At 46.1% G+C, this 21,992-nt stretch overlaps 2 protein-coding genes across 10 annotated transcripts in view; both read left to right on the forward strand.

The window, feature by feature from the left end:
- Eef1akmt2 (EEF1A lysine methyltransferase 2) overlaps nucleotides 1-21,992 on the forward strand; it is a 79,748-nt gene that overhangs the window by 39,985 nt on the left and 17,771 nt on the right. For 3 of the 9 annotated variants that reach the window (XR_013427150.1, XM_078024666.1, XM_078024641.1), the window contains one exon: nucleotides 3,326-3,636. The exons of 3 other annotated variants lie outside the window; for them this stretch is intronic. Coding sequence is in view for 3 of the 6 variants with exons in the window: in XM_078024666.1 (XP_077880792.1) it covers nucleotides 3,326-3,357 (32 nt within the window). In the remaining 3 variants the exon portion in view is untranslated. Of the gene's footprint in view, nucleotides 1-3,325; nucleotides 3,637-12,920; nucleotides 13,193-21,992 lie in introns of those variants that run through there. 3 more of the 9 variants (XM_078024624.1, XM_078024674.1, XM_078024659.1) reach the window with 2 other exon arrangements.
- Fam53b (family with sequence similarity 53 member B) overlaps nucleotides 7,059-21,992 on the forward strand; it is a 112,606-nt gene continuing 97,672 nt past the window's right edge. The window contains exon 1 of the mRNA XM_078024584.1: nucleotides 7,059-7,394. The gene's annotated coding sequence lies outside the window, so the exon portion shown is untranslated. The remainder of the gene's footprint in view (nucleotides 7,395-21,992) is intronic.

Here is a 21,992-nt window from a genome sequence, read left to right on the forward strand (position 1 = left end):
AAAAAATATTAAAAAAATACTAGATGTTCGTGAGTGGAGTTGTGTGCTTCTAATCTCAACCATTTGGGAGACTCAGGCAAAAGGAATGCAAGTTTAAGGCCAGCCTGGGCAACACAGTGAGACCCCTCTTTAAACACAAAACAAACAGACACACACACACACACACAAAAAAAAAAAAAAAAAAAAAAAGGAAAGAGGAAAAAAAAACTGGTTCCAAGTGATTAGACTATGCAAATTACTTTCCTTTTCTGAACTTTAGTTTTTCTTTCCGTACATCAAGAGCATTCAGTTGGTGATATTAAAATTCTCTGCTACTGCAGCTTAGGTTGACGTAATACAGTACTGTAGACTTGGGGGTCTTAAACAAAAGAAATTTATTTCTTATAGTTCTGGAGGCTGAAATTCCAGTATCAAGGTGCTGGCAAGGTATGTTCCATTCTGAAATCTTTTCCTTTGGTGTGAAGGTGGCTGCCATCCTTGTGTGTTCCTGCGACCTCCTTGTATGTGCTAGTGCGGGGAGGGAGGGAAGGAGGGAGAGAGAAAAGAGAGGCACACAAACTGGTGTCTCTCTCTCTCTCTCTCTTTCTAAGGAGTCTCTTTTTTTTAAGGGCAGTAATTTTCATTCTTCAGGTCCTCATCTAACTCTAAATTGCTTCACAACATTCCCACCTCCAAATATCATCACTTCAGGGCTTAGTACTTCAATATACAGATTTGGGGAGGAAACCAACATTTAGTCCATAATCTTTGAATTTGATCCAAGGTTTAGAAAAAGACTGCAAAAAAGATTTTTACTGTGTATGAGGACCTTAAACATTCCATTTTTAGCTAAATATGAGTTGTTAGGTAACTGATGGTTCTTTTAAGCCAAGATATCTGTATATGAAAAATATATGTACACATAGTAAAATATTTAAAGTGACCAGATGAGTATTTTTCAATTTAAAAACTCTTTGCATGCTTTGTTGAGTATTGTCTCTGCTATATATTTCAGTTTGTACTCATTTGACCATAGAAATGATTTACCCAGTAAACTTAGAAATTTATATTTTATTTAGACCACTTCCACTTTATATATAAAAAGACGAGAGATCAAGGCACTAAGCCTAAGGAAAATTGTGATAATCTGAAGGGTCTTCCTGATTTGATTTTTCTGTGCCCCAAACACACACAACTGCACACATTCATGGATAACCTGATTTACTACTGAAGTCCGAGGCTTTGAGACTTCTGCCTTTTTGTGTCACAGAGATTGTTCTTGAGTCTTAGTACGTGGGTCTGCCCTTTTGTATCCTCTATCTCTGTGGGCTTCTGTCAATTTGTCCTTATTACTGCTTATCTCCTCAATGAATCTGAAGTATATTGTGCTAATAGTAAATCGCCCAGTTGTATAATATATACTTACTTAGGGTTGTTTCATTTCCATACATGCTTGATGGGATGGAGAGAATCAACGGTATACCTCTTGCCTAATAGGATTCTGAATATTAAGTGAGAAAATAAATGTAAAGCAGCTTAGCATGATTCCTAGCACACACCAGTGCCAAATATTCTTTCCTTCAAGGACCCTTCTTTCCACTGGGGATAATACATTGAATTGTTTGGGATTTTACCAGCTCATTTAAAATATTTAGTTATATTGAAAGGCATTTGTGTTCTGGGTATGATTGAGTGAAGATACTAGGAGGAATGGTAGATAAGTAAGAGAGAGAGCAAAATCTTGGAACAGGTGGGCCCTTCAAAACTTAAAAACAATCATACTGTATAGCTCCTTCTTCCTTTGTTTTAGCTAGGGCTGGTACTGTATACCTTTTTAGTTAGCTAAGGAATGGGAACTGCATATCGCGGTTCCAAATTTTCAGATATCCTTTATGACTTGTTTCAGCAGTGGCTAAGAATACCATTCAGACTTAGATAATTTGCAGTAATTGTTCAGTAATAGATGTAGTTATGATGGAGAAAATGTTATATGGATACATTTGAATTGAAAAATGGGCAAGGATATTTAGTATACTTTCCTTCATTAGATTTGAATGCCAAGATGTTATTCCAGGTGATATCAAACAGGAACCCAAGAGGAGGTCTTTAGATGATCATGCATTAGGAATTTGGTAGCATTGGGTTTATTTAATTTACTTTTTACTTTTCCCATATTTTTTATTAGCACATTATATAAATAGCATTAGGTTTAAATGAGAGTTCAATGTTGAGTTGGATTTGAGTCTTTTACTGACCAGTTAGGAAGCAATGGGCTAAGATTTTATAATTGGTTTCTACCTTGCCTCATCCGGATTTGATTTCTTTGATCTGTAAGTCATGTTTATTTCCTTTGCTGTAATTGAGTTAATGCCATTTACATAGTGGAGTTTTTTAGTTTGATGTTGAGTAATGTTTTAAATAGTTTATCTGATTTGTTTTTAGTTTATACTGGAACTGACAGTCTAAGTATAAAAGTATGGTGAACTAGTTGTTTATGCTAGTCTTGAAAACATTTGATTTTCAGATTTGTTTATTTCTTTAAATTTTTTATTGGTGGAAGTGAATATCTCAATGTCTAGAATGCCTGGTATGATAGAAATGTTGATCAGAGCAATGTTGCTTTTACTAATTACTTCCAAAGAGCTTTAGTCCTTAACCTGTTTTAAGAAAGTTCTATAGATTGAGCAATGTAGTGAGGCCCTAAGAAACTTAGTGAGAGACCCAGTCTCAAAATTTAAAAAAAGGGCTGGGGATGTAGATCAGTGGTTTGTGTCAGAAAAATCAAAGTTTGGGCTCATCTTTCAAATATTAAATGTTCACATATTAAATATTAAATATTCAATGTTAATTCTTCTAAAGAATATTTAAGAAAAGAAGTTGAAATGATTTTATTTGAAGATGGTAATAAAAACATTTAGCCTAGGGATGCAGTTGAAATATTTTATAGATTAAATCAAACAGATATACCAATGTCAAAGTAGTCTAACTTTTTTAAAGCTCTTTTTGATGATGTGACTAAGGCAAACTAGATTACAGATGACTAACCATATTTTAGTGATATTAGAGTCCACTTGAGATCATAAATGCATCTGAGATTCTGCTCTTGAACCTTACTATTAGAATACTAAAACTGGTTTGGCAAATTTTCATATGCCAGTAACTGAATATAGATAGTAAAAAGCCTTTATTATACTTTTTTTTTAAACCATGTATAAACTTTTCAATGTCTGCTTTTTATGCTTATGTTTTCTTATAGCACATAACACCAATAGATGCTATTAACTTTGCATACAAAGAGGTAATATGAAATTGAAATAAGTTTTAACTGTTGCTCTGTTCTTTTTAGCTTACTTTACCCAGAGCTCTTCTATCCAGTGAGTTGCAAGCGTGACATTTGCTGTGTTTTCAGCACCTGCCAACTTGGAAACCAGGGTTTGTGCTCAGGACGTAGGCTTACAACCCATACTTTGTGGTACACAATGCTGTCCCAGCTGGCATGCTTTGGTACCTCAATGGTGCTAGACATTCAGTTACAAAGCTTTGCGGCTTCACATGCTCTGCTTTCAACTCTTATTTTGTATCAAAGGAGTGAGACTGGTATCATTAAATTCACCGTGGTGGTGATTTTTCAATGAAAATAAATTTGCTTTTTTAGTTCTTGGATCAAAATGTGATTTTTGTCTTCAAGAATCAAAGTGCCTCTTTAAAAAGTTTAAAATTGCACATGCATATTCACAAGTGTGCATGTGTGTATAAGCTGGATAATATGTATTTATATATGACACATATATATCTATGGAGATCTATATATATATATATATATATGAATGATTCAAGCCAGAGATAAAATTTTCATCGATATAAAGAACAACAGGAAAGAACAGAAAGATTAGTATGTCATAGTAGACAAGGCTATTAGTTATAGCTGGACATAGATGAGGAAATATAGGCCTTGTTTTTATGAATAAGATCTGTATAAAATTGCCCTCATGATTGGTTCATTTTTGGCTTCTAGCTATAAACAGAAACATTTCATATTTTCCAAAAATAGTATATTCTACTAACTTATTTTCAGTAGCCGGTCTCTTTGAAAGCATTTCAGGTGGATTTGGTGATGTCTGTCTTTCCATGATGCATTATAAGCAATTTTAAAAGGTTTTGCTTGAAAAAAGATCTTTTCAGATGTAGAAAGAACACTGTGAAATGTGAATGACTGGCTTTTAATACAACAGTTGTGACAAAGAGGCAGTGGCTTTTAGAAGCTGAATAAAGGGGTTAATACACATGCGTCTGCATACTGCTGTTAGGCCCAGTGTATAACGTGTTTGACATTTGTTTAGTTCACTTTGTTAGTGTACAAAGAATAGTATGTTATTCTCTCAAACCAGTTTCTAATTTTTTTAGTGGTGAGCTCTTAAAAACCGTAGGTACAGAGAGATTTTGATGGGGGCATCTGAACATTCACTGGCACTAGCTCTGACTTCAAAGCCTAGCTCTTTGTCATTTGAACATCACATTTATCCTGGTTCTAAAGGCATAAAATTAAACACAACTAACTGCCTCAGACACTCCTTAGTGCGTATCAGAACCCAACCTTTACCCTCCTTTGTACAAATGTGCTTAGGTGAATACTTTTATTAGCTTGTTGATACAAGTCATAGTTGGTTACACCCTATCTTAATAAAATACACCCTTATTGTCTCCTGTTGCTTAAGAGCTTTAAACTTGGAATGAGGGAGCTCTCTAATATAGAGTGATGCTCAATTTCAATCTTCCAGGTAGTTTTGAGTGGATGCATACTATGCACACAAGCACTCTTCTATTTGGTAGTCCTCTCATGGTGGGAGTAAGAGAGCCAGTGTTTCTGTGCTTTTTCCCTGGGCCTCATATATTGGTCTTGGAGACTGTAAGTATAATTTTATGTTTTCACAGGGTGTTCCATGTTCTAATTAGGCTAGTGTTTGTCAAAGATAATGGAAAAGATATAAGTGATAGCTTTCAGATTATTTATGGATTTATTCTTAAATTGGGGTGTGGATTTGTGTTTAGGTGCTTAGTTATGCTCTAAATCTGGTTCTGATTTGGTTGACTGGTAAGTACTGAACAAAGGTAGATAGTTTAGATTCCCCCACCCACAGATTGCAGTTTACATAGTTTAAAATTCAGAGTTTGGATAACAACCTTTTAGGTAGGATTTTTTTAAATGAAGAACTATGAAGATTTAATACTAAGAAGTGTGGGTATTTTATGACTTATCACAACATGTGGGGAGAGCCTATGGTATGGAAGACTAAGTGACACAGACCTTGATGTATATATTTTTAGCCTTTGAGGATGTGAAATTCATTGAAGTTATCTTGGCTTGACTTCTTGAGCAGGAATTTTAGTTCTAAACATCAAGAAAGCCTCAGAACCAGAAAAACAGGCTGCTTTGAGTTGGAAAGAAGGAGTTACAGCAAAGGAGGTGCCCATAACCACTGTCCTTGGAATTTTGTGAGATTAACATCATCCTGAAAGCAAAAAGAATGATGGTTGTAATAATTGTTTCCATGCTTAGGACCCCTGCATCTTGTTTTTTAAGTTGAACCAATGAACTAGTAATTGTAGGAATAAACTGAATGTTTGCCAGCAGGAGTCACTCTAGTACTTCTAATAAAAAGTTAGCAAATTAAACTATATCCTTAAAGCTCTGAAAGGCTGAGGTGGTAGAGACTGTGATGAGATAGCTTTAGGGAAATACTGTTATTTTTCCTTAAGTGTAGAAGCCCTCTCGCTTAAACCTTGTGCCTTCCTTTGTTCATTCTTGGTACTTGTTTCTTTTAAAATTGTCCTTAGTACATTTTTAAATAAAAAGTAATATTTATGGGTAAAGATATCAGTATCTTAGTATTCTGCATATTAGCTTATTTCAGTTCTCTGGATGAACTGATTATATCCTACATCATGTACTTGAAATGAATGGACTCATCCTTTCTACTGATTGTTGTTTATCCTAATCTTGTACCAGAATCACTGGAGTGAGCTGTAGTGAGTGTGAAATGAGATGTTAGCTCATGCTTTTCTGAAAAGAATGGGTCCACTGTGATGACAAGCTGAAATATTTCAGCAATAGTCATGAAATATAATCGTTTCCCAAGTGCACACAAGCTCAAGAAGTTAATTGTTCATTTATGTTTGATACTGAGATTGAAACATTGGATTAAAACCAATTAAATGTTCCTAGAAGCAACAGAAAAAGTTTCCTGATTTATGAATAGGACCATTCAAATGGTGCAGACACAATCCATGTAAAGTAATGAGGTGTTTTGTTTTTTTGGCAAAGCAGAACACAAAACAGGCATAGGGAGTTCTTTTTTAAAAACCTCTTTAAAAATCTTTTTGGATACAAGGTCAATAAAATAACATCCATCAGTAGGAAGGAGTAATGGGAAATCTAGGGCTTCACTCACAAGGAAAACAATCCCCCTCCCCCAGGTGAGCTGCACAATGAAAATACTCTGCTTATTCTATCAGGGTTACATTCCTGAACTTAAGTCAACATCCTAAGTTTCAGAACTAAACATGCTCTGCCTCTGCTTAGCAACCACAAATCCTTCTTTCGCCAGTTGCCTGTATTTTGGACGAGGCTTCTGAAGTACACATTCCTTTATTTCGGTTGCTCTCCGAATTAGGAAACTAGCGCTTTATGTTAGTTCTAAGTGTGACAACACTAAGAGGTCCCCCTCCCCTGCCTCCTGCACACCACAGAAACGATCGATTCTTTTCAACCTCAACGTAACAACCCGGAAGCTGGATGTCCGAAGCCCACGCGGCCCAGGATTTTCGTTCTGGCTTGTGCGTGGAAGACAGGGAGAGAGGCCCCTGGAGATCTTGACCAGGCAGCTACTGTGGTGGCGCGGCCCGGGCCTGGGGCCACTTCCCGCGTCCCGGGGCCTCGTGGGCTCGAGCTCGGCAAGCGGCGCGCGGCTCAGCTCGCAGGACGCCCTCTAGCCCCAGCCGGCGGCGCGCCGCGGCACCCCCACTCCCCGCCCACCGGCGGCTACGCGCACTGCACACTCGCCCGCCGCCGCCGTCGCACGCCGCCAGGCTCCTGCACGCCGCCGCCGCCGCCGAGCGCGGGGGCCCGCGACGCCGCCCGCAGAGCGCTGGGCTGAGTTCACGCAGACGCGGTCGGTCTGCCCCGCGGCGGCGGCGGGCGCGGGCGGCCTGGCCTGGGCGGGTTAAAGGGACGAGTTGCGAACAGTTCAGGAAGTGACAAGTCGATTTCCTCCTCCCCGGGAGCCGCACGGTACAAAGCGCTCGGCGCCGGCAGGAGAGCGTGCGCGCGGCAGACGCGCGGCGGGCAGCCGGGACGACTTGGCGAGCGCCAGAGGTGACGGTGCGGGGCCCGCTCCCGGAGCGCCCCGCTGCGCACAGTAAGCAACCTCAGGCCGGGTGGTGGCGGCGTCCGGGGGGCTGGCCCCGAGCAGAGGTCCCTGCTTGTGCGCTCTGGCGCCGGCTGGAAGGAACCCGGCTCGCGTGCGCGCTGGGCTTGCCTTTTTCCTTTTCCCTAATATTGGTTTCCTTTTTTTTCCGCCTGGTTTCGCGTTCGCGTTGAGTCGGGTGGTTTCCGCCGGCACCAAGTCTCGCCCCTGGTGCAGGCGTGAGACTTGTCAGCGCGTAGTCAAGGGGAGGGCTAGCCTGGTCGCTGCGGAAAAGTCTGCGCTCCCCCGGCCTGGGTGCCCCCTCTCTGCATCTCAACTTGAGTCTTGGTTCGCGACAGCAGCGAAGGCTCCGAGTCTCGGGAGCCCTGTGGCCCTCTCGCCCCGAAGTTCCGCATCGTTTGCAGACAACTCTTTTGTTCGAGGAAGTTTGCACCCGCCACCCCTGGGATGCGGGCGCTCAGCGACGAGCTCCACGACTGCTGGGCTAGCCGGTGCGGTCGTGATGGGGGTGAGAGGGACTGAGGACGCTCTGTCCTGGGAGGGCAAAGCCTGCGGGGTGGCTACACCAGAGCTTTTGGGTGGGGGTCGCCCGTGCCGGCATGGCTTTTGCACATGGCGAGGAGGGCAGTCGGTCACGGGCACACTGTTGGAGTCACATTTTTGCCAATCCTTGATTTGCAAGCCCGTGGGAGTCGGGTTCCCCGCTCGGGCTTTCTCTTGGTGGGGCGGGGACAAATGAGGGGAGGAAACCCAGAATTGGGGAGGGTCCGCGGTTTGGGTTGCCCCAAGTGTTTTCTTTTGCAGTCCCCCCCCCGCCCCCCCCCCCCCCCCGCTCTTGGCCAGCAACTCCCCCCAGCCTTTCGGACTTGGGGAACAATGCTTGTGTGTGGAACTGGATGCTGGAGCACCGGTGAGTCTCGCGGGCTGGCTTGCCGTGGTCCTGAGTCTTCAGACACCCTCTGATGCTGGTTTTCCTTCTTCTGACCGCCCGGGTTCATTAACACGTACTGTACTTAGTACCATGGTGAACAAAGAAAAGCTCTTTGCTGCATTTGATGAATGAGATTCTGCCTCCTATAGGCCACACTCCGAGTCTTCCATACGGTACAATCCGGACTCAGTGGTGTTGGGAAAGTGGCCCCTGCGGTGGGTTGCATTCCGGGGCTCCTGGGCAGGGCATTTGTGCAGCCTTGCTGCCGCCGCGCTCGCCTTGCTAGAGCTGGTGCAGATGGAGCCAGGCTGACGGTTGTTCAACATGAACAAATGTTTGTTGAATTGTTGTGTGGTGGAGAAAAGGGACTGTTTTCTATTGACTGCTGCAGGAGTTGGAATGGCATTGTTTATTGGCCTGGGAAGCCAGGCAAGCGTCTTGTGCTGCTTCAACATATTAGCAGACTTCCAAATGACATGCTAGCATATGAGTTCCCAGCAGTCCCCACCGGCTGCATGGGGGATCCCTCCTTGCTCCACATTCCGGACTACAGGTTAAAGATGCTACCTGATTGGAGGACTTGGGAAGGAAGGAGATGGTCTGTGAAACTCAACTGTCCTGACCCAGGCCAGGTTTTGGTTGCATTTTAATTCATCCACTTAACTATAATTTTTCTCAGTTACAGTTTTGATGCTGAATTGCAGGTCTGGAGTTTTCTTTCCCCTTAGCCATGCATGGGCTGCAGAAATAGCCAACAGCTAGCTACATGTTCTAGTTGACAGGCCCTTTCTAGTAGAAGATAGTTTGGGTCTAAGTTCAAGATTGGTAGCTATGACTTCACCTGGGTAGGTCTAGATGCTGTCAGCCATCCTGAGGAGTGAGGCATGTGCTGATCCAGCTTCCAGGGCACTATTCTAGGCAAGAAATCTAGGGAGGGGATTCAGGGAAGGCCTGTGGTTTTTCTCCCAAGTGTTCGTTCTGGGAGCAAGGTGATTTTAAGACTAGTTCAAATAGTTTTGCCTATGGACTTATTTTCCCCAGAGGTGAGATTGATCTGCAATTATTTTTACATTAAGGACAAATTTTAAATAAAAGCTAGCAATGTGATTGTTACAGAAGTGCGCTTGAAGGTTGTCCCAGCTGTGTCAGAACAAAGCAGAGCATTTCACTGTTTTAATTGGTAATGTTTTAAAACACTTTCTACTTTCTGTTTTCAACTTAGGGTATGTTGTGCACAATAGCATTTTAGAATTCATCAGGTTTTTTTGGAAAGAGCCCAAAATACTTTACTGTCTTCACGGTGGCTAAACTTAATTGACATTTTATAGGAAGCCCTGGTGCTATTTCCTGGGCTCTTTCTCTGCCCCACTTTTAGTCTTTCTCTTCCCTGCTGTTGATTCTTTCACTATCCCCCAGCCTCCCATTCTTCTAGTTCTGTTTAAATCTGGTGTGTTGGGTGTCCTTGAAGTGTGTCCAGTGAGCAAGGCCTGATCCAGGATGGAAGCTCAGAAAAGGGCAGGGGCTCTTCTTTCCTTCAGGAGGCTGGAGAGGGGAGCCTTTAAATGCTGAGAGCTGGCAGCAGGGGACGCTGAGGAGCAGCAAGGTGTCTGCAGAGCTTTTCAAAAAAGCATACCCTTAGGGAGACCAGAAGAGTAGAGGAAAGTCACAAGGGGAAGGGAGGAGGGAAGGGAACAGGGAAATACTGGGGAACAACATTAGCCAAATTATATTGTTATAGCATGTGCATGAACGAATATGTGACAATGAATCCCACTGTTCTGTGTCATTATCATGCACCAATAAAAATATGGAGAAAAAAAAAAAGCACACCCTTCTCATCTACTGTTCCATCCTTGGGCCCAGAAGACTGTCAGACCCACCTTCAGGCCATTTGATGTTTTACCCAGGCAGTGTGATTTACTGGAGTTAATTGTACACCGCTAGGAAAATTTCTTGTTCTTTTTCTAAAAAAAAAAAAAAGAAAAAAAAGACTAAGCAAATACTCAGATCAGCACAACCCCCATCATCACCACCACCATGCACACACCTCTCTGATGTGTAATAAAAGAAACCTGCAGGCATAATTTGTTATGTAATATGCTGATAATACAAGTTTCAGTTTTAGATGGAAACCAGATGTGGAGGGGCTCTCTTTAATTGATCCAGCAAGGGGGAGATGTTAATAGATTAACTAGGCCCTGCAAGACCCAAAGGTGGCTTGTTTTTGTTTTTGTTTTAATTTAAGAGGCGAATCCCAGCCTCAGCTTTTTGGAGGTCTCTGCCTCTCAGCTTCTGCTTTGCTGCAGCTGTCCTTTCTGTCAGACTCCTCCTCTCTTGAAAGAGCCAGTTTGTTGCCAACACGAGGCACATGGCTGGCTCTGGCAGGGCTCAGAGCAGCTTAGCTCTGCTGGGCTCCACTCCTCCTTGCTGGTCCAGCTGCTGCCCTGTCCTCCACCCAACAAAACAGGCCTGGCAGGGGACTTGGGTGCTGTGAGGAATGTTGACTGGTCTCCCTGGACTCCTTTTTTAAACATCTGATCATCCAGGGAGAGTTTGTTTAAACTTGTTCAATGAATACACTTTCCCCCAAATCACTGACTCTCCTTTTTACTGTTTCCTGCTTAACTTTATGAAGATTCATATATACATACACACACACATACACATTTTTTTTGGGTGGGGGGTGTGGTAACCAGGGTTGAACCCAGAGATGCTTGACCACTGAGCCACATCTCCAGTCCTTTTTGTTTTTTATTTTGAGACAGGGTCTCACTTAATTGCTTAGGCCTCCCTACGTTGCTGAGGCTTCTCTGGAACTTGCCATCCTCCTGCCTCAGATTCCCCAGTTACTGGGATTGCAGGTGTGCACCATGGTGCCCAGCTATGAAGATTCAGTCTACACACTGAATCACCTTCACTATGGCCCAGGGTTGCGCGGTGATAGCTGACTCCATTAACAGTGGTTTCATTTTGTGCTGGGATGTGAACTTTGGAAACAGACGTAGAGGTTTAGATATGCTGATGTGCCCTGAGACTTGCTTAGAAAAATTTTTGTTTTAGTGCAGTTTACATTAACATGATTAATGACCATGCCACTGAAGTCTATATTCAAGAGCAATTTACAGTCCCCTAGGGTTCTTCTTATGGTAAAGTAATTTTCTTTGCCAAACAACATTGTTTTAAGATAACTTCTTTGATACTTAATCCAAACCTCCTGTGCATGTGGTTTTGGGTAAAGGTTTGGGCTTTGGAAGTTTGGGGTTGTGGTTTTGGTGATGGCTGTCCTAACCTTACCAAACTCTGGCCAGAGGGAACCTGGATTCTTTTCTAAGAAAATTCTCTGAGATCCTGAGCAGCAGTTGGGGCAATGCCGGTTTAACATGGGAGGAAATATCCAGAGGAAACTGGGCTTCAGGGTGTCTTGGAGGGAATGCTAGGAACCTGGAGTTGAGGACAAATTTTTTTCCTTGAAGGGTCTTGGAGATACTTGAGCTTTTCTGAAAAATAGAGAGATGTCCTTGTTTTAAAAAAAAAAAATTTTTTTTTTTTTTTGGTTTTGTTGTTAAATGTGGGTTGATTGAGAGGGGAAATGCTGATGGGTGGGTCTGAAAGCAGCCTTAGGAACCCGAGAAAATAAAAACACATTTGAAGGGCTCTGGAAGATTTTGCATTTCAAAGGGTCTACCTTGTAGACTTTCACATCACGTCAGGGGTTACAGAGAAGTGTGACAGGCACCCCCCCCCAACCCCCTGCTTCTTCAACCATTCTCTCTCTCTCCTGCTGTGGGGGCTGCAGGGGAGGCTGCCTTTTGCATGGGGGATGGGTGTAGCTTGGCCAGACCACGCAGGAAAATCCTGCAAACGAGAGCACCTCTTAGGCATCTGTTGTCTCTGGAAGGACTATTTCCAGGGTGCCGCTCTCAGAAAGAAGAAGGCAAATCATGTTGGTAAACAACTCATTTGAGCCCAGAGTGTGGTGGCAGGCCAACTCATGACTTGTCCACTCACTCTTTTTGTTCTCTTGTTAAAGAAACATTTTCCTCATGTATTGGAATAATGTGGCTCCGAAGGGTTTAGCCCAAATGGGTGCAATTTTTTAAGGATTCATAGCAGCACACCACTGGTTTTTAAAGGCATTGCCTTGGCTTGGGGCTTTGATACACTCCTCATTCTCAAAGCCAGTCCACAATTAAAGCTGAAGAAACTGAGTCTCTGAGTGGCCAAGTAACTGGTCCAAGGCCACACAGCTGGAAGGCAGAGAAGCCAGTAATACTGCCTGGAGCTGTCTGGCTTCAGAGTCTGCTTGCTCTCTATAAGCCGTGCTATCATTTTGGGTGTTCATGAGATAAAGGCACTAGGTTCTGTTTTATCTCAAAGCATAAATTTTGTTTAGTCTTGTTAACACTAGAGGGAAACTTAGAAATTTTATCTTCCTTTTTCTCTCTGCTTCTCTCTTTCCTATAGCCCTTCCTTCCTTCCTTCCTTCCTTCCTTCCTTCCTTCCTTCCTTCCTTCCTTCCTTCCTTCCTTCTTTCCTTCTTTCTTTCTTTCTTTCTTTTGAGTGATTGAATTCTTTATCTTCTGCAGGACCAAAGGCAGTGCCTCAACTGGGGAGACTGAAATGTTTTGCTTCATCCTTACAAAAGACAGATTCACAAGAAAATATGATGATTGCCAGTGACCTTCTGGGGGAAACAGGAAATAAATCTGGCAGCTCTCTAGAAGCATCACCATTTATTCGGATTTCATTTTCCATTCAAAGAGATTGCTAAAAGGGTTTCCAACTTCTTTTTTATTTTTTCTTTTCCATTTGTAATTCAGACGTCTAGAAGTAAATTATGTTGTGTTTGCCACCCTAAGTTTGTACAGTATCACATTTTATTTACATGCCTGAAGTAATCAAACAACCAAACACAGTTGTATATCTTCCAGCATGGGGGAACTTGGTATGCCCCAGCCAGGACTGAACAGAGGCCCTGCATTCTGTCTCAGACAGATGGCTCTTTTCAGGTTGGTCCTGGTTTGTGAGTGTGTGTCAAGGTGGGGAGGGTTGGGGGGCAGAGTGAAGCTGCCCATCTCAAGAAGGGCTGCCTGCCTGGGTCTGCTGTCTTTTCTGTCCCTAGGAGTTTATGGGGCAAGGCTAGGCCCCTGTGCTCTGGGTTTTTAGAAGCTACAACAGTGGTTGGCTGCATATGAGAGTTTCTTGGGAAAGTTTTAAAATTTTGTTGCCTAGACTTCTTCCAGGACCAGTTACATCACAACATCAAAGAGTGAGGGTAGGACCCAAATATCAGTATCTCTGAATTGATTTCTGAATTGATTGTGTTGTATATCCAAACTAAGGACTAAGGGCTGGAATAGACCCCACCATTCCTGGTTTTCCTTAGCAGGGGATTGGGGACCTTCCTGTGTAAGAATGGAGCAGACCTTTTAGAATTTTCTGCTGCCACCACATCTCAGTGAAGGAGGAAAGGTACCCATCCCTGGGTGAAGTAGGACTGGTGGAGTCATCTAGGTGGTCATGCTTCTGGGCCAGGGCTTGGGCAGCACACAGGCTTCAGTGTGCCTTGGAGCCATCTTCTCTGGCAGCTGCTGCTCGGGGTGCACTCTCAGGCAGTTCTCCTGCAGGCCTGCCTCCCCACCATCTTGGGGCCTGGGGATTTGGCAGATAGTCTACTGTGGGCCTCAGGGGAGGAAAAATGCAGTTTGGGTCCAGGGTGCATCTTGATGCTTCCCCATGAGTGATTGGTTCTTTTTACCCAAATATGCAGTTGAGTCACTTTGGCAGCCACCTGGTTGTACCTGGCAGCTCAGAACTGTCTTCCCAGACTGACTAGGGGTTATATTTCATAGAATCATGTTTTAGAGCAGCCTTGGAGAGTAGAGCTTCTCTGCGATGCTGATGAAAGCTGCTGGTAAAAACTTTTGGAAGAGAGATCCAGTTCCCAAGGGGTGAGGGAACTCTCCCAAAGTTACGTGCCAGTGCTTAGAAGGGCACACTAGGTTCCCCGAGTCCCTGATCTCCTGAGATCTCTAGGTGTGGGATCTCATTCCTGCTTGTGGGACAGTCTGTTTTTGCATAGACTAGCAGATGAACTGAATCAGCATTGAGAATTCTTTAGTCAGGGGGAAAATGTGCTCAGTGACTCTTGGGTGACTCTGGCAGTCCCTGCCATTTTGACCTCCTCTACTGATGTGTGCTCCTGGTCCCCGTATTTATTGAAAGTGGACAGCTCACTCTGCTTAGGCTGACACTCTGCTTCCCCTGCTGCAAGACAGCGGATGGGAAGTACAGAAGTCCCATGGGACAGGCTCAGGGGAAAGGGTGTTGGCCTCTGCCAAGTCTGTGCCTTTGCTCTTCTGTGCCCTGCTGGTGGGGAGTAGATCAGGGCTCTTCCCCCTACCAGGAGGTGGGTTTGGGCAGGCAAGAGGAAGGGAGAGTTGTTTTTTCCGGGCCTGTTATTCCTACACTTGTCCAGCAGATGTTGATGGGTCCCTGCTGAGTGTCCTGCAGGAGGTGGGTTTGCTTCCCTGATTCTCAGCTCAGCCTGACCAGGGGACAGCCCCATTTTGTTGCTGAAGGCGCTGTTGCTCTGAGACATTACCTAATGCCATGGGCTTTGACCTCAGTCCTCTATTCTTCCCACTATGCCATGATTCCTCTTCATCCAGTGTCTACCTGTGCAAAGGTGGCAGACTTCCTGCTGTGAGAGGTGTGTGGGGGGTCACCCCCCTACCCCTGTCACTGTGGATACTCCCTGATGACAGCTGACCTGGCACATGCTGCTGTTTGTAGGACAGGATTTGGGCGGCAGGACCTGTTGGGTGGGCCTCCAGCTCCTGGAGGGCTGGGCCTCTCTGGGGCCTCTGTGTGTCCTGGCAGTTCCCTGAATACAGGAGGTGGCTTATGCAGGTTTCTGCCGCTTTCTGCCCTGTCTCCCTCATTCCATGGAGGTCACCCTCCTTCCCAGGCTGCCCACTGGCTGAAGCCTGAAGCACCCTGCTGGACAAAGCACAGCTGGGAGAGGCCTCTGCTGAGCCTGGAATTCCCCTTGCTCTGGCATTCACGTTGGCCAGGGGCCTGGAGTGCAGGAGGTTCTATCTGCCTGCTGGAAGCAGCCTCTCAGCAGGTTTGAAGGTGGAAAGACTGTTCTCTGCAGCCGACACCTCCATGCTGTGGTGAGGAGAAGGAGCCTGTCTGGATGGGAGGAAGGTGTGTATGTAGAATGCAGGGGAGCTCCTCCGGCATGGTAACCTCTCTCTCCCTGAACTCCCTCTGGCAGTCAGATGATTAAATTTCCCAGACAGAAGGTAGTGGGTATAACATTGCTCGCTCACTGCACCTAATTTGCTCTGGGCCTTAAGTGCTCACCCTGCTGGCCCTCTTTCTGGTGTTCTTAGGAGCATTGCTCAAGAGTCTGCTTGAGAAGCCCCTCGCAAAGGGCAAGGTGCCATGCAGAGGAAAGTGAGCCAAGAGTTGAGGCTGTCAGATACAGAGGTTCTGCTGTGAGGTCTAGGCAGCCTGCATGCCCACGAGGGCCTTCCTGTGGTACAGGAAATACGGGGATTGCTCAGCATCACAGAGGAGCTTGGCCAGAAGACCCAGTTCCACATCCTGTAGGGCAGAGGTGGCTTTCAGCTCTGGAATCAGTGCTTGGCTTTGCATCTGCCCTTTGCTGACCATGTGCCCTTAGCAGGTAATGTTGCCTCAAGTGTGTCTTCCTTTATTTGGACTGTGATGACACTAAGAGCACTCAGCCCTCGGTACAGGAAAACTTTATTACTTACTGGGTCCTGGGAGGGGACTCTGTGTTTCAGGCTGTGGTGACCCTTTCCCCTAAGGGACTGTGGTCTTAGCCCTCTCCAGAGGGCCACAAAGGTGGCTGAGCTTGGGTGGCTTTGACACAGACCCTCTTATTGGGTAATTTAGTCACGAAACTTTCTGACAGGCTGTATGAGAGGTGACCGAGTGGATGTGACAGCTCCTCTGCCAAGCCAAGATGCTTTCTTCAGGTGTGTTGCTGTTTGTATGGTGAGCATGGGATGCACCTGCTATGGTGGTTCCCTAGCTTGCTTCAGTTCACCAGTAGTACACGCCACTGTCAGACCTTTCACGAGGCCTGAAGAGCCGAGAGATGAGGAACCGAATCCCATTTTCAAAGTTCTCCTGGGCTTGTGCTCTGGATGATCAGACTGCAGTCATTCATGGAGTTCCTGCTGTGGGCTGGCGGTGTGCTGAGTGTAGGCAGGTGTGTGCAAGCACACTCTGTGGAAGCCATAGGAAGGCTTCTTGTGCTAGGCTCCAGGGAGGAGAACAGGAAGGTTTCTTGGAGGAGATGACGTAGACCCGAGTCTTGAGGATGAGCAGGGGTTAGACAGATGGAGAATGGAGAGCAGTATGTGCAAACACACAGTAGCCTGAGTCTGTCCTTTGGGACCTGGGGGATACCTCAGCATGTGAGTAAGAAGTATGCAGATGGGGGAGCTAAGCTGGCCAGGGCCAGGGTGGCAGTGGAGTATGAGGCGAAGGAGTCTGGACTTGAACCCTGAAGTTTGGGCTAGAGTTGGACCATGCTGTGCTGGTGCTTGCAATGTAGAATGCTCAGTGTCTGAGAGCAGAACAGATTTGGAGCAACTTAGAAGCTACTGTGTGACCAGGGAGGGAGATGGGCAACAAGGGCAGGGTGAAGGTCATGGCCAGGGTGAACAGCAGTCAGCTGGTAAGGGAGCCGTAGGAAGGCAGTAGGGGTCAGTCTTTTCCAGTGGGCCTCTCTAGGGACCATCTTCTCTGTGACACTGGCCAGACACCTAGCCCTTTTGACTTTGGAGTGACCTCCTGGGAGGGGCAAGAGCCTAGCTCATTAACAGTGGAATTTTCATCCAGGGCCACCTGCTGGGCAAGAGTGATGTGATCTTTGTATATATTTAGTTGCAGCTTGCATTCAGTGGGGGCACCTGGGATTCCCAAGATCACTCCATATCTCTTGCTCGTGCCTGCATTAGAACTATAGAAATCAAAATGAACAGAACTTTTGGCATGGCAGGAGTTGAAGAAATCTGATTCATTGTAAAACTACCTTTCTTCCTTCCTTAAAGGGAAAAAAAGCATCTAACCATGTTAGTGTGATTGAAAAAGGAGCTTCAGTACCCCTTTGGCTCTGTCGCAGCTTGTTCTCCGAGGGTGAGGGAAGTTGCTGACACAGACACTTGAGAATGGCCTGCCTGGGTCACCTGACTGCTGGTGGCCGGCGCTCCTGAGGCCTCACTGCCCGCAGATGCCAGCCCAGATTCCAGGCCTAGTTGACTGTGTGGCATGTGACTCAGGCTTGGAGAAGGAGAAATAGGAAAATAATGAAGCTTCGAGGGGCATGGCTGGGGTCAGCAGTGCATCTCAGCCTTTTGGGTGAACTTTCTAAGCCCTGTAGGTTTGCTTATTAATGTTTACTCCTGAGGAGGAAATGAAGTTAGTTGACTGCGAATGGGCTTCATCTTGCCAGCGATCCTCTCATTCGCAGGGAGGTTGGCCAGTGCCTTCGCCTCTTAGAAAGAAAACTGAAAGAGGAACTGAGCCTGGCTGGGTCGAATAGGCCAAAGAATGAACTGCAAACTGGGGTGAAAAGTGGCTTGGCCTGGAATGGGAGACCCCACTTAGGTCTGCCCCCGGCTGCTGAGGGTACATCGTGCTTGGGTGAATGAGTTTTTACTTGCTTTGGGGAATTTTTTTTTCTTTTAGCTTGTGGGGTCAGGCATGTCTTTGTATATTCCCAAAATGGGTTCAGGAAGTCACTGTTATGGGACGTGATACTTTGGCACTGCAGCTCATGCATAGCATGGCTGGCAGATGTCTATTCACCTGCAGAGCTCTCAGGCCTGTCAGCCTCCTGCCCAGCTTCCAACCAGTGTGAAAATGCCTGGCGTGCCAGGCGCGTGGTGCATGCCTGTAATCCCAGAGGCTCAGGAGGCTGAGGCAGGAGGAGTTCAAAGCCAGCTTCAGCAACAGTGAGGTGCTAAGCAACTCAGTGAGACCCTGTCTCTAAATAAAATTCAAAATAGGGCTGAGGATGTGGCTCAGTGGTTGAGTGCTCCTGAGTTCAATCCCCAGTACCAAAAAAGAAAAAAGAAAAAAAAAGAAAGAAAGAAAATACCTGGCATGTCCTGTAAGAGAACAACCACGCACAGCCTGCCCAGTTGCTGGAGCATCATTGGCTGAGGGAGACCAGGTCATATTCCTCGTAATAGGCAATGAGTGGCATGGCCAGGCTTCGGATGCCCCTGGAGACGGAGGGTCTAGTTTCCAGCCCTGAGCTGTGGCTGAGGAGAAAGCTGGAGCTCCGTGTTGCTCCTTGTGAGCTGGGTGCCCAGTTCCTATTTAGCCTCTGCTAATTTTTGGCCCAGCCCCTAGTGCTGCTGGTGCCAGCATGGTAGTCACGGCGGTGGTGTCTTAGGCCCTGGAGGAGTAGATGGCAGTCCTGAATGCCCTCTTCTGTGCTGTGGATGGTCTTGGCAGACAGGGCCGAGGAGAAGGGAGTTGATCTGTTGGCTCTTCTCGGCAGGAGCCCGTGTTGTGCTCAGTGGAGTTGAGCCTTCCTCCCATTTGGCTGAGCCTGCTCACGTGGTGGTCTGTAGAGCTCCGGGAGGAACCATAGAGAGCGCCTCTTTTGGGCCCCCCTCACCAAGGTGGGGGTAGTGGACTCCTCATGGGGCAGCAGTGCTGTGAGGGACAGCTAGCCCTCACACGGCTCTCTAGTGCACCAGACCTGTACAGCCCTGCCTGGTGAGGGGACCACCTCGCGAAGGGTGCTCCTGTGGTTACTGGAGGGGACATGGGGCCCAGAACAGGAACTGGGAGAGCTTGATGTCTTAAAGCCCTTAAGAAACTGTTGAATTTGTGTTTCTTAATGACTTCCCTTACAGAAGAAGCTGCTTATGGTACAAGGCAGCACGAGTGAGTGCAGAGAGCCAGGCTGAATCCTGGGTAGGGCTGACATCACTTGGAAAAGAGAGGAAGAGAGAGCACAGTGCGACAGGGAACCAAGAACTAGGAGGCCTCAACCTGCTTTTTCTAGTCCTGTCCCTTGGTTGTGTTTGTGAACTAGCTGCTTCGCTTTCTGAGCTGCAGTCACCTCTCTGTGGACTGGGACTGGTGGTGCCTGCTTCATAGCCCCAGAGGGATACGTGGGAGAAGCAGAGCGAGCCAGAGCCCCGAGGACCTTCTGTTTTAAAGTCCATTGTGTGCTAAATGTGTTGCTGGCTTCTCATTTAACTCTTATAACCACCTATGAAGTGAAGACTGATATTGTTTTTTGGCAGTGCTAGGGATGGAACCTGGGATATCTTACATGCCTAGCTTGTGCTCTGCCTTTGAGCCACACCTCTGGGCCCTGTTTTTCCCTTTTTTTTGAAGTGAAGGATTTAAGGTTCAGTAAGGTGCCCAAGGACATCCAGCTGGTTGAAAGTAGTTCTGGGATTTTAATTGCCAACTCTACTCTCTCAGGAGTAGGTACACTGAAGCCTGGCAACCCAACCCAACCCAACCCATTGCTTGCTTTTATAAATAAAGTTATATTGGTACACAGTCACATCCATGAGTGTACACAGTATCTGTGGCTGCTTTGACACTATAGTGGCGTAGTCTACACAACCTAAAATATCTACTCCCTGGATCTTTACAGAAAAACAACAACAACAACAAAGTAATCAAGAACAAAAAAGTATTCTTTACATGCACCCTCTGGACTCCAGACATAGGCTGCTCTGTGTGGCAGCTGCTAGATGCATGGAGCTATTTAAATTTATACTAATATGTGAACTTCAAAATTCAGTTCTTCAGTTGCACTGGCATGTGTCAAGTGCTCAGTAGCTGCTGCATGGACATGTTTGGACAGTGCAGATATACAGCCTTATCTGCACTGTGGAATTGCCCATTGGGCCAGAGGACTCTAGGCTGGCTTCTAAGATATGGGGAAATCTAAGTTTGAGAGGATCAGAAGTTCAGAAGAGGCATTCTGGTGAAAGAAGGGACACTGGAGCTTCCTGGTCTGCAAACAGAATTGGGAATTGGTTTGTTTGACTCTGAGGGGATGAAGAAGTTATCTGCTGTGGCAATGGGAATCTGGGCCTGACCACTGCCCTGCAGCTCTTCAGCCTGTGACCCAGCTCCCTTCTCCTAGCCCTGAGCTTGCTGGGGCCCTTGGCCTCCAGCTCTGTTGTGTCTAACCCCTGTGGGTAGGTCTGCGTGCTGGGCCCTGTGGAAATCTGCAGAAATCGGCTTTCCTGTATTCAGGTCCTGCTCTGTCCTGGACCTTCTAGACCTGACAGGTTATACTACTGTTTCTATGTGCTGGGGTGGGAAGATTTCTGCTCTGATGCCATGGCCATGTTTTCCATGGGCAGCAGGATTTGCTTTATTCACTCAAAACAGTGGCTCCTATGTAGCATGAGGAAGGAGGATGTGTTCCAGGTTCTTCAGCTAGTTGATGTCAAGGACATCCAGCTGGTTGAAAGTAGCTCTGTCACAATGCAGTCTGGTGAGTCGCTCGGAGCTGGGCGAACCTGGACCTCTTGTCTTGCTTGGCCCCATATGCCTAGAATGGGACTCTCCTGGGAAGCTGATCGGGGGTAGTGTCGATTAGAGGTGTAAAGGCGCATATGGAGAGGATGGATCTCCAGTTCATTGGAGCCAGGCGTCAGTGCCTCAGTGCCAGAACCACCTCCCTACCCTTGTGCATGTTGACGGTGAGGAGGAAAGCTTTGTGGCCACTTGCACCAGCCAGTCGTGTCCAGGCTGGCTGCACTGGCATCCCTGAGACTCTGTGCTAGAGTCCACTCTGCAGGAATTTACTTCTGAGCCAGTGCCCACCACCTTTGTATCAGGATGAAAATATTTAAAAAATGCAAGAGTACCTTGCCAGGAGGTATTTTCAGGACTAGGTCAGAGTGAAGAAAGGAGAAAGCTAGATAAGCCTAGTAATATCTACCACAGAATAGTTGCATAGAAGAAATGCCTACTAAGGAGGAAGTTGGGGTTAGGAGGATGAACATGGAAAAAATTTTTTTCCTTCATGCTTTGAAAGGGGAAATGGCCCTGGAAGGCCAGACTTGATTGCAGTTTTCCCTCCCACCCCTCTACACCTTTGACATTCTACTTGCTTGCAACTGGCTACTCCCAGAGGGTCTCTTCTGCCTTCTTTCTTTGTCCCCCTTTGGAGGGTGAATCATGGCAGATCAGGGTGTGCCTGGAATTGATCACTGCTGTCCCAGCACTCAAAAAGGCAGCTAATTCTCTGAGCCCCAGAGAACCCTGGTACAAACAGGTGTATGATGGAAATGGTCTGTTTTTCACTTGGAGAGCTGGCATCTGTTGAGCACCTACTACTATGTGCCACACTCTGTATATACATTTTTTTTTTTCATGAGATTGTCTCATGTTCAGTTGTTGGGTAACTTGCCCCCCTTTACAGGGAAAGAACTGAGCTTGAGCCTTGTCCCTGAGAGTGGGGGTCACAATGGACTGGAGCCTGGCTTGGAAACCAGCTTTCCTCTGCTTCAAAGTTTTTCTCCTACCCAGTTTTGTCCCAGTTGTGCACCAAGCTGCTCTTTGAAAGAGAAATCTCTTGCTCTTCTGGGTAGGTTCTTGGGTCACATTTTTATCCTGGCCTG

This window comes from Ictidomys tridecemlineatus, chromosome 1, assembly GCF_052094955.1.
Source record: "Ictidomys tridecemlineatus isolate mIctTri1 chromosome 1, mIctTri1.hap1, whole genome shotgun sequence".
In the NCBI taxonomy this organism is placed as follows: domain Eukaryota; kingdom Metazoa; phylum Chordata; class Mammalia; order Rodentia; family Sciuridae; genus Ictidomys; species Ictidomys tridecemlineatus.